At 41.1% G+C, this 14,684-nt stretch overlaps 2 protein-coding genes across 11 annotated transcripts in view; one reads left to right on the top strand and one right to left on the bottom strand.

The window, feature by feature from the left end:
• The first annotated feature begins 26 nt into the window (after positions 1-26).
• LOC137179574 (elongation factor 1-alpha 1) lies at positions 27-7,121 on the top strand. 3 transcript variants are annotated; one of them, XM_067584364.1, is made up of 8 exons: positions 27-140; positions 2,975-3,139; positions 4,189-4,368; positions 4,634-4,930; positions 5,105-5,255; positions 5,633-5,889; positions 5,986-6,220; positions 6,385-7,121. In XM_067584364.1, the coding sequence occupies exons 2-8, from the start codon at positions 2,996-2,998 to the stop codon at positions 6,507-6,509; spliced, it is 1,389 nt and encodes a 462-aa protein (XP_067440465.1). In that variant the 5' UTR covers positions 27-140; positions 2,975-2,995; the 3' UTR covers positions 6,510-7,121. The 3 variants fall into 3 exon arrangements, with proteins under 3 accessions (XP_067440465.1, XP_067440466.1, XP_067440464.1); XM_067584365.1 differs by lacking the exon at positions 27-140 and adding an exon at positions 960-1,074; XM_067584363.1 differs by lacking the exon at positions 27-140 and adding an exon at positions 960-1,079.
• Positions 7,122-9,485: 2,364 nt separating this feature from the next.
• Positions 9,486-14,684, bottom strand: part of kcnq5b (potassium voltage-gated channel, KQT-like subfamily, member 5b) — a 118,241-nt gene continuing 113,042 nt past the window's right edge. For 5 of the 8 annotated variants that reach the window (XM_067584361.1, XM_067584357.1, XM_067584358.1 and 2 more), the window contains 2 exons: positions 12,680-12,806; positions 9,486-11,257 (listed from right to left, as the gene is read on the bottom strand). In XM_067584361.1, coding sequence (XP_067440462.1) covers positions 9,971-11,257; positions 12,680-12,806 — 1,414 coding nt within the window. In that variant the 3' untranslated portion in view covers positions 9,486-9,970. Of the gene's footprint in view, positions 11,258-12,679; positions 12,807-14,443; positions 14,552-14,684 lie in introns of all 8 variants that reach the window. The other 3 variants (XM_067584354.1, XM_067584355.1, XM_067584356.1) reach the window with 1 other exon arrangement.

Below are 14,684 nucleotides of genomic sequence, written 5' to 3'. Positions count from 1 at the left end.
TCAAACCTAGTAAGTTCAGTAAGTGACGCGTTTGACGCCAGTTAACACAGCGGTACTTAACTGCGTCTGTCAGAGCAGCACAGCAGACAGCATCCCCTGTGTCATCGCAGTGAACCAGTGGACGCACTTCTGAGGGAAAGGTAGGACATTTTCCGGTGGGACACAATAACAAACTATTGTTTGCGTTCTGGAATAGACATATTGCAAAGGCTTAGTGATTTCAGGCACATCTGTAATAGTGGTTATGTAACTGCATTATACTAAGACTCGAAACTGATGGTTGAATGTTGTGTGGCACTGATGTCATGGTAATTTGATCAAAGCTAGTGCTGCCAAAAAAGTGCAGAGGGGTCTGGGTGGTACTGTAGCTCTGGCTAGGCCGGTGTGGCGCAGTTTCAGCGGAGAAATATCCCACTTGACAGTCATTCGGGAATCATCTGTGTCGACCATCATTTTGCTGCCACAATCACAAAGTGCTGTGTTGCTGTTTGTAGATGGGCGCTCAGACATGCAGACAGTTACGACGCCATCAGCTCTGCAGTGCAATGCCTGTTCATTGCGGTATTGTCTCGCATAAATGTCCTTTACTGGCAGTATACCTGCACACTGACTCATTTTAATAGGATATTCAGATCATCTGTAATGGAGATTTATGTTATTCAGTTTGTGCCGTCATCTCAAAGCCACAAATGAGCGGCAATCATCAGTAGATTATCAGGTGTATGGGTTGTTGTCCAGTGATGCTACTGTGAAGAATTCAGCATGGTTGTCTTTGAAATTACTAACAAACACAGAAATCTCGTTGAATACGGGCTTCTTTTATTCTCTCGTGATGTGAACAGAGCAGTAAGAAGTCTAAAATAACAGTCATTTTCCCCCTGAAAGCCCAAACATGCAGTAATAACAGGCGGCGTAATCAGAGAAAGTTCAGTCAGCGCAGGTTGAAATCCAGCCGTGTGCGCGCGCACGTGTGCGTGTGCCACAGCGGCAGAGTGACGACGCAACAATAAACGGGTGTTGCTAGCTTTATCGATTAGGTTATTCACTAATTACCTCACTTAAACGAAGCAAACGGTAAGGTAAGGGGATTGATTGATCCAGTCTATTATTTATGTGGGTGCTTCTGTATTTAGTATTATAATTTTGAATATTTTCATTTAACGTTAAATCTTAATTAGAAGGGAGTGACTCAATTATTCTATGCGCCATTTTTTTTGCTTAAGGTTAGCTTGCTCGCGATAAAATAACGCAAAATGAAAGTTAAAGTCCCAGAAGCTAACTTAATGTACATATAGCTGGAATATAACGTTATCTTACTTCTCATTTACTGATAGTTTGCTTGTCGTCCATTTTTCTTTACCGAGATAATGTTACGCTTTGGCGCGAAATGGCGCAATTTAACTTAAGGCTAACTTAACTGCTTATTGATTAAAGTTGATATAAATTCGGAAACTGGTCAGAAGAATGTAAACTCGTTATTTAGTTAACTATTTAGTTAGTTAGATAGTTAGATATGACAATTTTCACGTCATATATTAAAGTACTAAAGTTAGGACAGACCTGGAATACAGTAAGTAAAGTTAGCTGTATGCTTTAACATTAGTGGAGTAAGTTATTACTATTATTTATGTTAAATACCATTGAAAAGGTATGTTTTAAATGAATGGAGAGAGGTGGGGTTAACAGTTAAAGTCCCAGTGAAGTGAAAAATTTATTTTCCCAGTTTTAATCCTGTATCCCTGTGTTAATTGTTTATTTATCTTTTGTTATATGCCAACTATATGTCAAAAATCAGTATCAGAGTATTTTTACATCAAAATCCCTGTGTTTTCTCTTCCCCTAAAACGGTTTCAAATGCTTGATGACTCATCCTGCACTCAGGTGTGTTTACAAAAGTCATCCAATATAATATGACTTTGCGCGGGGAGCAGCCATACCCATTATATAAAACCGCACGTCACTGTTTGTGGGTCTAGTAGCTAACAGAGCAATATGGAGAGAGATAGGAAGAGATGTATGTTTGGATATCAGTTGGCAAAAACTTTGTTTTCATTTCCAAATGTGGCTGAGGTCTAATTCATTCATCTCTCCCTCGCTCTCCTCCTGATCTAACAGCAGGTGAAGGAGGTGTGTGTGGAGCCAACAGTCCTCTGTACCTCCATTTCTCTCTACTGCTCCCAGTCAAATGCGAATGATTTGATGTAAATCCCTCTTTTAACTATACACTGCTCAAATATTCTGTTTCACTGGGAAGTACGTCACAGTACAGAAGCTGAAGATACTCTAACTTCCATTTCATTGGGACTTTACTGCTCCCTCTAATTAGTGCACATCGTCATAAATTGAGACAGTGAGACTTCAGCGGCAGCCTCTTGCCTGTGAGCTTGAAATGCATACCTTTTATAGATGCACCTCTCGTCAGGTGAATGTGTAGAAACAGGTGAAGATATGTGTAACCAGTGCTAGTCTTTGCCATCCATTTTCCCTTGAGTGTCTCTGTAGATCTGAGATTCTACGATACATTATATCACAACATAAAGGCAGTGATGTCACTTTGATTTGATCACACTCAACTTTATTTTTAATGCTTTTGTTCAGTTACAGACTTATAGAAACTCAATCACTTACAGGTACAGGTCATCATCGTTTCACCTTATACTGCAGGTTAGCCACTAATAATACCTGTTATACCTAACACAGGTCGAACAAGCTTAACTCTGTAGGAGGTAAGGTGTTTGATTATTGCTTAATAACCACACCATTATTCATTGTGTATATTTGTATTCTTTCTGAACTCAGGCAACAGTAGCATCATCAATATTGGTGGGATCATTACTGTTTATGTTATATGGGTACAAAATTGTGAGTTTAAGTGCACATCGAGAAGTGTGTGTGTGTGTGCATGTAAAGCAGTGATAGTTCTCAACAGCTACGGGTCATTTGTCTCATTAACTGTACCACTGGGATATCTTAGTATTTTCTAGAGTGAGCTGCCATGGGGAAGGAGAAGCTCCACATAAACATTGTGGTAATAGGACATGTCGACTCAGGCAAGTCCACCACCACTGGCCACCTCATCTACAAGTGTGGGGGCATTGACAAGAGAACAATTGAGAAGTTTGAGAAGGAAGCAGCTGAGGTATGACTCATATTATAACCACTTAAAATATGATTTTTAATGATTTTCTATTTCTGTGATTTTGTACCATGCTGTAGCTGTTCTAGAACAGTAGTATATTTTCTGTTTAACTGGGTGCCTTGTCTTGTCTATCAAGTATCATGTCTATACCTGTGTACTCTGTGCCCTGCTGCTGCACTGTTAGTAGGTGGTTAAGCCATAACTCTGTAAGCATTTGGCACAAAAAACACTTTTATTTGATTGGCACCATTGCTAAAACATCTGTAGTAGTTCTGAAACAAGCTTTATCTGCAGCCTGGCTACTTTCTCTGAATTACAAGCAGTGTGACAGAGCAATGCAGCAATTATCAGTTTGACTTTCAGTAAGGTTAGGTTGTCATAGTCCTGTGATAGTCTAGTGTAATTGCCTTATAATAAATAGTATAATTTTAGGCTTACTGTTTAGGTTATTACACTCTCATAATTTTTGAGGCCAGAATTTGCATTGTTAATTGCCAAACCTAGAACACACAGAAAAGTTGAAAATATGATATGGAAAGTTTGAATTTTATTAGTAGAATTAGTCAGTAATAAGTAATGTAACAAGTAGTCATTCATATTTTGTGTAGATTAAATATTTTATTACTTTATAAAATGTTCCATTACATGTAATTTATTACCTTTTTTCAACAACAATTCTAAGGATTGAAGTTATCATACTGATTTTTTTTACTTTTATACAAAGTAAGTCCATCCTAGTCACAGTATCATAATTACAGTACTGAGATTTATGACTTGAAACAGTTTTACTATTATAGCATCAGTTATTCTTAAATTTGGAGCATTAATTAATAGAAATAGAAATTAATAAAAATTTTAGAATTGTTCTGTGGAGGCGTGATGAAGATGCCATCGTGCACATATGTTTACATGTATTTAGAGATAGATTGCATCTGGAAGCATGCATTATAAATATGGTAAAAAGGCTTTGGACAAAAGTTTAGCAAAGGTATAGTTATAGTAAATAAAGGCTGCATGTCTTTATATTAATTTCCTCTCCCATTACCTAGATGGGAAAAGGTTCCTTCAAATACGCATGGGTTCTGGACAAGCTGAAGGCAGAGCGTGAGCGTGGCATCACCATTGACATCTCTCTATGGAAGTTTGAGACCAGCAAGTATTATGTCACCATCATCGATGCTCCAGGACACAGGGACTTCATCAAGAACATGATCACTGGGACTTCTCAGGTAGAGGGAGAGTGGGAGGAAGAGTAAAAAAATGAGAAAGTGTTTAAGGGAGAGAGAAAAGCATTGTAGGAAAACTGTTAATAGAGAAGGGACAGCAAAGCATTTCTGAAAGACCAGATAAAAATTTTGTTGGAGCATAGTAAAGAAATCACCGCATGCATGGCCAGGATTATATTTGTGTTTGAGTGCTTTTAGCATACCACACAGCTAATCTAAGGTTAGTTGAAAGGTTTCATCTTATCTCTCTCTCCCCCGCCTCTTTCAGGCAGACTGTGCTGTGCTGATCGTGGCTGCAGGCGTGGGTGAGTTTGAAGCTGGCATCTCAAAGAACGGGCAGACTCGTGAACACGCCCTCCTTGCCTACACCCTGGGAGTAAAGCAGCTCATTGTGGGCATCAACAAAATGGATTCCACTGAGCCCAACTACAGCCAGAAGCGCTATGAGGAGATTGTTAAGGAAGTCAGCACTTACATCAAGAAGATTGGCTACAACCCTGACACTGTGGCCTTTGTGCCCATTTCTGGCTGGAATGGAGACAACATGCTGGAGCCCAGCCCTAATGTGAGTGTGCTGGATGACATGTTGACAGTATATACAGAAACATATGGAATAAGGATAGTATGACCATGAAAACCCATCTGTTTAAACTTATATCTCAAGGGAGTGTGCATGGTGCAACTTCTTCTGCTTTTGGACCTTCTAATTAGTCTTAACAAAACTTATGTCCCTCCACAGATGTCCTGGTTTAAGGGCTGGAAGATCAACCGTAAAGATGGCAATGCTTCAGGCACCACACTGCTGGAGGCCCTGGATGCCATCCAGCCTCCTACGCGCCCCACCGACAAGCCCCTACGCCTGCCTCTGCAGGATGTCTACAAGATTGGAGGTGAGGGTGGTGTTGATGTGGGTGTCTGTGAAGGTGATAATTGTGCAGTTTGTTGTTGGGAGTACAGACTTGGAGGATGTAAGTGCTCCAATTATCAAGTTCTCCTAAAGCGTCAGTGGCACCAGATTATATGTTAAAAGTATTTTGGGAATGAGAGCACCTTGAGACAAAAAGAGCAGAGCTGAATGAGGCCTAGAAAGAATTCCCACTGGTTCATTATATCTTAAAGTGAGTGTCTGTCCTTTTTTCAGATCCCACAGTCTCATGGAAATGTTCATGCCTGTTGTTGAGACTTGAAACTATCATTTTACTTGTGGTCATTTTACAGGTAGCTGTGAGTACAGACTATATAAAATTGTAACCTTTCTCTCTGCCAGGCATTGGGACGGTACCAGTGGGCCGAGTAGAAACAGGAATCCTAAAGCCTGGCATGGTGGTGACCTTTGCCCCCGTCAACGTGACCACTGAGGTGAAGTCTGTGGAGATGCACCACGAGGCCCTGAACGAGGCGCTGCCTGGGGACAACGTGGGTTTTAATGTGAAGAACGTGTCTGTCAAGGATATTCGCCGTGGCAACGTGGCCGGAGACAGCAGGAACGACCCACCACAGGAAGCAGCCGGCTTCACCTCTCAGGTCTGCAAAGATGACTTATAGAGGATTCTGACCTTAATGCATGCATGTTCACGAGTCTGTGCATCTGCTTTACCTGAGTGCTTCTCTTTGCTTCAGGTAATTATCCTGAACCACCCTGGTCAGATCAGTGCTGGATATGCTCCCGTACTGGACTGCCACACTGCGCACATCGCATGCAAGTTTGCAGAGCTCAAGGAAAAGATCGACCGTCGCTCTGGTAAGAAGCTTGAGGACAACCCCAAGTTCCTGAAGTCCGGGGATGCTGCCATTGTGGACATGATCCCCGGCAAGCCCATGTGTGTAGAGAGCTTCTCTGAGTACCCACCTCTGGGTAAGTCACCAATCCCGCAGCAGGATTTCCTCTTGTGGGTGAAGCTGCAGTTCTCAAGTATAATTTGTTGGGTTTTAATCAAGGTCATTGTGAATTCAAATCAAACATTAACTTTGATGGTAACCTCACTGATGATGTGATGTTTTTGCATGATCCCCCCTCAGGGCGGTTTGCAGTCCGTGACATGCGCCAGACTGTGGCGGTGGGAGTGATTAAGGGTGTGGAAAAGAAAGCACCCACCAGCGGTAAGATCACCAAGTCTGCACAGAAGGCGCAGAAGGTCAAATGAACATTGTGCTGGGCTGCTGCCCCAAGCACTCACCATGGCCGAAGACACACTAACACCCCGCCCCTTCTGCACACCATAGTCAGCGTCTGGTCTATTATCACAATGCATCGCAAAAGCAGACGAAGGAAAAAAAATAGTACCACACTGTTGATGATTAACATGTTAACACAATGTTATATGTAGATTTTATTGTCACTCAGATTGTGAAAGAACGACACAACAAATTTACATAACTGCTTTCTGGTTGTGTGCTGTTATAGTTACAATTAAGCTGCTCGTTAACCTAGCCAACAAATGTAGCTGCTTAATAATAAATAAGGCAGAGATGTTCGTTTGCCTGGTCTTTGTTGAAGTAATGCTCTGTGTTCTAGCATTAAAAGAGATATGCTCACTAGCCAAAGGTAGATTGGCTGCTTACATGCTCACTGTTGCATTTTAGAGGAACAAGCTTCAGATAATCTTTGTCTGATTCCTGAAATCTATATGCCTCGCACTTTGCCTGTCTTAAACTCCTGTGCAGTAGCACTGTTAAATGTTACTGTTTAGTTCGTGCACCTTAATCAGTGTCATTTGTGAGCACATGTTCATAAGATTAAAGATGTTTAAAAGATGTTCCCTGTTTCATTGTCGTATCTGCTTTACTTCTATGCTCACAAACCACTGAAGAACTATACACATCAGTAAATGATGGTGAGACAGCAAAAAACAAACTCTTATATGCTCTTCATAGAATTTCCTTTATTGATGAATGAGAATAAAAGTTCACTTGCATTTTCATTACATTACAGGCTTCATTAATCTAACTGAGATTATTACTAGCGTGTAAATATGTGCACATAATTTAAATAAATTAAAAGAAATGAGACAGAATGTTAACATATCAAAGGCCTGTTTTATGCCCAGTAGCAAAATGATCTCTGAATAAAAAACTGCAAAATGTCTGAGGTCAGAACATTTACAGAGAGGGAAAATGAAGACAGTGCAACCGTGTCTGTTCAGAGGAACCTAATGCACTTGTCAGGAAATTGCAGATATGGAGATGAATATGTACCACAAAAGCAAGGCACCAATATACTGTATGCACTGAACATTTTGTAGACTTAATGTCAGTGCTGGGGTCTTTTTTTTTTTCTTTTCTTTTTTTTAAACTTCTGATGCAATCATTTTGAACTTTAAATAGTGATTTTTCTTAATGATTCATTCTCAGTTATAAACAGGTTTTGATATGACAACCTTTTCATGCAAAATATATTTAAATATCTTAAGGAAAGTAAAATTCAGTTCCACATTTGAAAGCAAACTGACCCCAAACCTCCTTCACATATTCTGGTCTTTGCTATGGGACTTCAGATTATATTGAGGTACTGTTAGCTAATGCTGATTCATCACCACTGAGGTTTTAGATGCTGTATGATTAGTATCCACCTGCAGCTTATGTAATAGTTTCCCTACAACCTGGAGAGGACCACTTGACATTCCCTGATGCACCTGATTCTGTACCATGCAAGAGGAAGAGGAAAGTTATTAGTCATCTTGATGTCACTGCTCAGCAGTTCAAGCAACAGGTGTTCTGCTCATACTAATAATGATATAAGCAATACATTCTGCAGCGAGTCCACTCCAAACAAACAGAAATCATCTCACATTACAATGAATGAAGAAAAGCAAACTTTGACCATGGTTTAAACAGACACCTTCCTTTCATGATAAAATGTAATACAAAGTTAGATTTCTGAACATTTCTTTCAATTTATATTTTTCTGAACCAAAACAAAGTGCTTTGATAATACACCTTACAAAATGACAGACTGCCTATAAACCAAAAAAGTAACATTCAAGTTGTGTTTCAATCCATGGCTGTCGTCGGCTCAAAAACCAACTGACTGGTGCATAATTGATCTGAAAATAAGCAGCGTCTGCTCCTTGTTGCGCTCCTCTGGACTGTACCTTAGACTGCAGAGTTAAGATGTGTCCACAGTGTAATGGACATGTAGCATCACAGCTGGCCATGTGTGTAGCATTATTACCTGTACATGTGCATGTATACAGGTGCATATGTGTGTACACTTGTATACAAAAGTTTGGGCACGCCTTGATAAATAACATATTTTAATGATTTTTTTAAAAAAAAGAAAAAACGTCTTGCCACATGCCACAATGATGTTTTTCTTTTCTTTTTTAAATTTTTGTCCAATTTATGACCTAAAAACCAACTATGCATTAATGTTTGCTGAAAATATTGTTTTTTTTCCCGTATCCTAGAGAGACTGTGATTACATCTTTTCAATTTAAAAAAATCACCAAAATATGTTATTTAAGGACTGTATCAGTGGTTCTGCTTGTTTTAGCCAATTTACTACAAGTAACTACAATGTACAATTTGCACGGCGCTTTGTTTAAAAAATGTGGGTGTTTCAAGTCTGCATGTATTCTTTGTCAGTGACATCATTGGCAATGCAGCGCTGTCTTTTCAAAACTATCTGCACATACACTGCGTAACCACACAATGATAATGTAACAATGTAAAAATGTGTGAAGCTAATTTTCTCTGTGATGCATCATACACTTCAAGTCTGCTAATTAATATCCATACCATTACAGAAATGAAAAGAAACCAATGGTTGCTTGGAACTGTTGGAAGAATTCATTAGAAATATGAAGATGTGCCGCCTGCATTCCAAGATGGCAATGAACTTTAGTAGATAAAACTTGCTAATATACCATAATGATCTTTTTATTGTGAGCAACCTAAGTCATTGGTTGAGGATAGTAGTTCATATAATTTGACAATATAAACTTTAAGAGGTGATCTGTTCTAAAATGGACAGGATATTTTCGAAATAAAACAGAAATAGAGACAAGAACATAGAATGAGTTCATTAAGTTTGGCCATGTTGAGTTAACATTCATTTCTCTATGGCAGCCTTTCATGTGATCAGCAAGACAGGAAACAGATCTCATTTACATGTGCACATGTAAGTATTCAAGCATTTTTTAATTATTGTGACAGATGTGCGTGTTAGGTGTCCATGCCTTCCTACGTTATTGAATGTAAACTGTATCTTGCTAATCCCAGTACTTTTGACTGAAAACATGCAACGCTCATGCTGTATCTCAAGTTCACATATCAACCAACCATCTTTCAGGATCAAGTTTAGTTGGCTTTGTTAAATAGCGAAGTCTCAGGTTTTGGGGGTCTGTGTTCCCATTTTACAAGCCTTCATCTTTTATCTCAGATTTGTCAATCATATCTTAAAACAAAGAATAACTCATGCAATGATATAGCATACAGTATGTGATCAGCCTGTGTGAAAATACTGTGATTCTGATCAAATCGATCAACATGAAAATAAACAAAAAGGGACCCCTTGTTATATTCCCGCCCTCCCACTCCCCTCCAAAAAGGATAAAAACCGTCTCTGTGAGGTGAGATTTGGGTGCCTTCCAAGCATGTAGCTGGTCTATTTTAGCCGTACGTGTGGCATGTTCAGCAATTCGGTGCTGCCAGCAGAGGGTGAGGATGCATGACCAGTGGCCAGACTACGGTTAGAGCCCCGGGACCCTGTCCCTGCTCTGCCCCCTGTCCTCAGGAGCTCAGAGGAGTAGGTGTGAGCCTCAACAGTCCCCTGAGACAGGAAGTCAAATCCCTGCGTCTCTATGTCCCTGTCGCTGATAAAGAGGTCCTCCTCCCCCCATCCACCACCACCACTTCTTCTTATTCTACCATCACGCCCTCCTCCCCCAGGGTCTTGGCTACAGCTGTGAAAGCCAACGGGGGAGTCACTGCATGTACTGGGGCTTGGAGATGAGAGGCTGTGGTGGGCATCATGGGCTGTCCCCGGGGCTGTCTGCATCAGGTTCTGCACTGACATGGACTTGCCCAAGCCTCGGTCCACCTGGCTGGGGCCTGAGCAGCAGCTGAGGGCTGGTGGCACCAGGGGCTCCAGCTCCAGGCTCATATGTCTCCTCCAGGAGCCCTCGTCTTTGGTGCTTAGTCTGCCATTGCTTTGGCCCAGTCTGCCCAGCCCCAAGCCAAGGCCGAGGTCCTCCCCAACACTGCTGTCCTCCGTCTGCGTCCCTAGACCTCCACAAAAGTCGTCCATGTCTGGGGACGCTTCTGTGGAGGTTGCTCGCATCAAGCTACTCGGGCCCCCGCTTCGACTTGGAGGGGGCGGTGGTGGAAGCCTCGCCAGAAGAGGAAACCCTCCGTCTACCACTACTACTCCTCCGCCCCCGCCACTGCTGACACTATTTGGCGTGAGGATGGGTGGAGAGCTTCCCACAGCCTCATCATTGCCACTTTCAGGCGTGGTGGCCTGAGCCTGCGTATGATGATGGTGGGGATGATGGGGATGATGATGGTGGTGGTGGTGATGATGATGGTGATGAGGGAGCGGCGATGGGCTGAAGGAGGAGGATGCATGGCCGGAGGGAGGTGTGGAAGAGGAGGCATTGAGATTGAGGTTGAGCTCGTTGTGTGGCGCAAGGATGAGATGGAGTCCTCCCTGGGAGAGGTGGGAGTTGGTGGAGGAGCGCATGACGCAGCCACCAGGGGGAGCCACTCCACTGTTGCTGACCTGGGTGGAGCAGGACAGGTCCTTGCTAAAGACGGAGGAGTGGTAGTCAGAGGTCTGTTCCAGCTCGAACAGGGGCAGAGAGGAGAGCGTGAGGGCTGAGGAAGAGCCTTTATGCAAGACCTGACGATAGATGTCGAGCAGGGAGTCGAGCTTTGACTCAATTGACTGAACCTATGAGGAGAGAACGGGAGGATGAGAGTGAGGAGTGATAAGTAAGCAAAAGAAGGAAGCATTTTAAAGCCACTATGTGTAGAATTGTGTGATTATAACAGCTTTCAAATTGTGGCAAAAGTTTCTGTTTGTAGAAAAATGAGACAATCCTGGTAAAAAAGAAATGTAGCAGTTGTGTGTGTTGCTTTCAGCCCTTCAGTCTACCACAGTGTACTTCTTGATATCATCACTGGGAGGTGTCAAAGTTGGACGTTTTTAAATTCTACACACTGATTTCAACAGTGTATAATATTTACAATTACTGTAAAGCTGAAAAAAGTAAGTTTTGATTGCCTTCTTGCACAAAAAAGATCAAAATGATGGTCAAACAAAAGTAATGACTGCATTAAATGTGCAGATTGTTGAATAAAATTTGGACTAAAAAAAAAAAAGTAGTGATTACATCTGCACCAGATGCTGACATTTACCTTTCCATCCCTTTCATTTAATACACCTATTTGCTTTCTTGCTTTCAGTGAGATTAGAAAAAAAAGATGTCTTTGCGTTAACTGGCGCCAGGAGGCAATTAGCCTAGCTTAGCATAAAGACTGGAAGCAGGGAAAACAGCTAGCCTGGCTCTGTCCAAAGTTCAAAAATTTGTTTACTAACACCTAAAGCTCACTAATTAAAGATGTTCTGTCTTGTTTGTATAACCTGCGCACCGACAGAAATGTAAAAATGACAATTTGTTGTTTTAGGGGGAGATACACAGTCTGATTATTTCTTAGCAAACAACAGCCAAGTTTCCTAGAATCTTGTAGCATCAAGGTTGCCAGGGCTGGTGCTATTGTGCCTGTACAGAGACCAATACCTAAAGCTGTGCTCACCAACCATATCTGGTAACCTGCCAGAGATGCTAGCCACAAGTGCTGGGCAGACAGCTAGCTGTTTCCTATACTTCCAGTCTTTATGCTAAGCTAAGCTAGCCACCTCCTGGCTCCAGCTCAACAGACAGACATGAGAGTGATGTCACTCTTCTTATTGCATTACCAGAAAGAAAGTGTAAAGAAGTGTATTTTACAAAATAATGAAGTATTCCTTCTCACCCACTTGACACTTCTCATCAAATCACACTTAGTGCTGATCCCCACATATCCTAGGATATTTAATTCTGAAGCCAAATCAAATTTAAAGATTACAAAGCAGAAATTACTTCAGTCTTTTGCATGATAATATGGTGATATATTACTTTACTAGATCTTCTGTAGACTCTGGTGTAATTAACTGGCTTAATTGTCTCTATTATGACCATCAATTACAGGCCACTGCACTTCAACAAGACAGGAATTGATCTTTGTTTATGTAGAGGCAAAGCCTTCCGGTTAATACAAATCACATTATTACACATGATTTAATGCAAAATTAGAGAAGCGGAACACAGACCTGCCGCTCCACTTTACACACGCGACCCAGCATGCTCATGTCCTCTAATAAATCTCCATCAGACAGCAACTTCTCACGAATCTTCTTGTCCAGAGGGATCTGGCCCTTCCCGAGGATTTGGTCCACCCTGGATTACACACAACACACATGCACAAGCACACGCACACACAACAAGACATTAATGATAGGAAGAAAAAGTGTAGAAGAGTGTAGAAAGTAGAAATCCACGAGGCAGCCCACAGAAAAGAAGGAAGGTTGAAACTGCAACAAGAGCTACAAATTAAGCAGATTTTTCTTTCAACAAAATACAGGCAACAAAAAGGAGCAGAGACTGTGGAAATGAGAAGTTACACCTCCTCACTGGATTTGAAGATATTATTTGTTGGATGAAAAAAGGTGCTGACTGTAACATATAATATAAACTGATGACCAGACAATTAACAACAACTTTTTCAGCTATTATCAACAAAACTGTTTGATTTATAGCATATTATTCAAATTTGATTATTCAAAAAGATCCTTTTTATGTAACATTTTTTGCATGAATGTATACATGTATCTGTCTTTTTGCCACACTCTTATTTACATAAACAATATTCCCTTTAAATCCAGTGAGGTTCATTAGAATCTGGTTATTAAAGTCTGTTTGTCAATGAACATTCAACAGTGATAAGCCGAGGCAATGTCATGCAAAATTATGATGCCACCAACATTTTAGAGAAATAAAGCCCCTCCACTGATAAATATAGACCAGACCTGCATCATGTTTTTAAAACAAGAGTTCACACTGCATGAAGTAAAATATATAATTGTACATAGTTTGCCAGTTGAGATTATACTGCCAAATATATACAAAAACACAGAAAAGTATTTCAAGTGAGCAGTTAATCACTTCCAAAAGTGCTTTTTGTATTTAAGTTTCTCTACTTGCAAATCCTGTTTGACCAAAGTCTGATCAGCACTTGCTTTTAAAGAACATGCAGCACTTTCAGTCAACAACAGCAGGGGTCAGTATTACAACAGCAATGCCAGGAAGGTTTTTTTTTTTCAGCAATGCTTGGAGATTGTAGTGTGCATTTGTGTAACAGAATGTGTTCTGTGTGAATTGTGTCAGCACAGATCCCAGAAGTCACTAGAATTAATCAGAAACCACCATTTCTTCAGCAGAGAGCAACACAGCAAACACCCAAACCAAAATCAATATATTGTAGAGTTTTGTTAGTGTTAAAGGACCAGTGTGTAGGATTTAGTAACATCTAGTGGTGAGCTTGCAGATTACAACCAACTGAATACCCCTCCCCCTACCCTTCAAAGCATATAGGAGTACCTATGGGGGCTGTGAAAGTCACAAAAAAAGCAAAAGACCCTCTCATTCTAAGGTAACGAAGTAAAAGTTCATATTTCAGGTGATTATACACTAATGAAAATATACTTATGAATATTATATTCCATTTCTGCCAAGTCTGTTCCGCTGGATGCCACTAAATTTTACACACCGCATCCCTAAGTTAGTGGATGATGATTTCATACCCAGGACAGTAAGGTGTGAGTAAAGAGCAGCGCATGACAGGGATGTAAGAACAAAGGGTGGGATCATTTCACGTCCACCTCAATCAATTCAAAGAGTAAATTTGATCTTTTAGTCCTGATTTTCAGTTTTCACACTTTTGAGGACAAACCATCTCCTGAATTGACTGAATCTGAACTGACTGAACCCATCTGACATGTGAGGGGAGGGGACGGGGGAAGGGGGGGCATTCTGACCCCTGAGTGGAGTTCTTTCTACCCTGGCTGTAATAGACAGGCAGGGAGGGGGAGGAAAAGGTCTTGGCTCGGCTGCTCAGCGGCTGTGGGCCTACTATCATGTCCAGCCTGTGAGGGAAGCAAAGGGAACACACACGTACACATGTTCATACACATACTGTACATACAAAAAAAATGCAACAGAACAAACACACATACACATATGTATATACCCATGCATGTATACGGTATGCATACATGC

The sequence above is a fragment of the Thunnus thynnus genome, chromosome 3 (genome assembly GCF_963924715.1).
Source record: "Thunnus thynnus chromosome 3, fThuThy2.1, whole genome shotgun sequence".
Taxonomy (NCBI): Eukaryota; Metazoa; Chordata; class Actinopteri; order Scombriformes; family Scombridae; genus Thunnus; species Thunnus thynnus.
The sequence above is the reverse complement of the archived record's forward strand: the minus strand, read 5'-3'. Positions and strand labels throughout refer to the sequence as shown.

Excerpts from the sequence above, each read along its gene's own strand:
- LOC137179574 (XM_067584364.1), top strand. The coding sequence starts at position 2,996 with ATGGGGAAGGAGAAGCTCCACATAAACATTGTGGTAATAGGACATGTC. Across the intron at positions 5,256-5,632 it reads GGATGTCTACAAGATTGGAG|GCATTGGGACGGTACCAGTG; the intron begins GTGAGGGTGGTG and ends TCTCTCTGCCAG. Across the intron at positions 6,221-6,384 it reads CTCTGAGTACCCACCTCTGG|GGCGGTTTGCAGTCCGTGAC; the intron begins GTAAGTCACCAA and ends ATCCCCCCTCAG.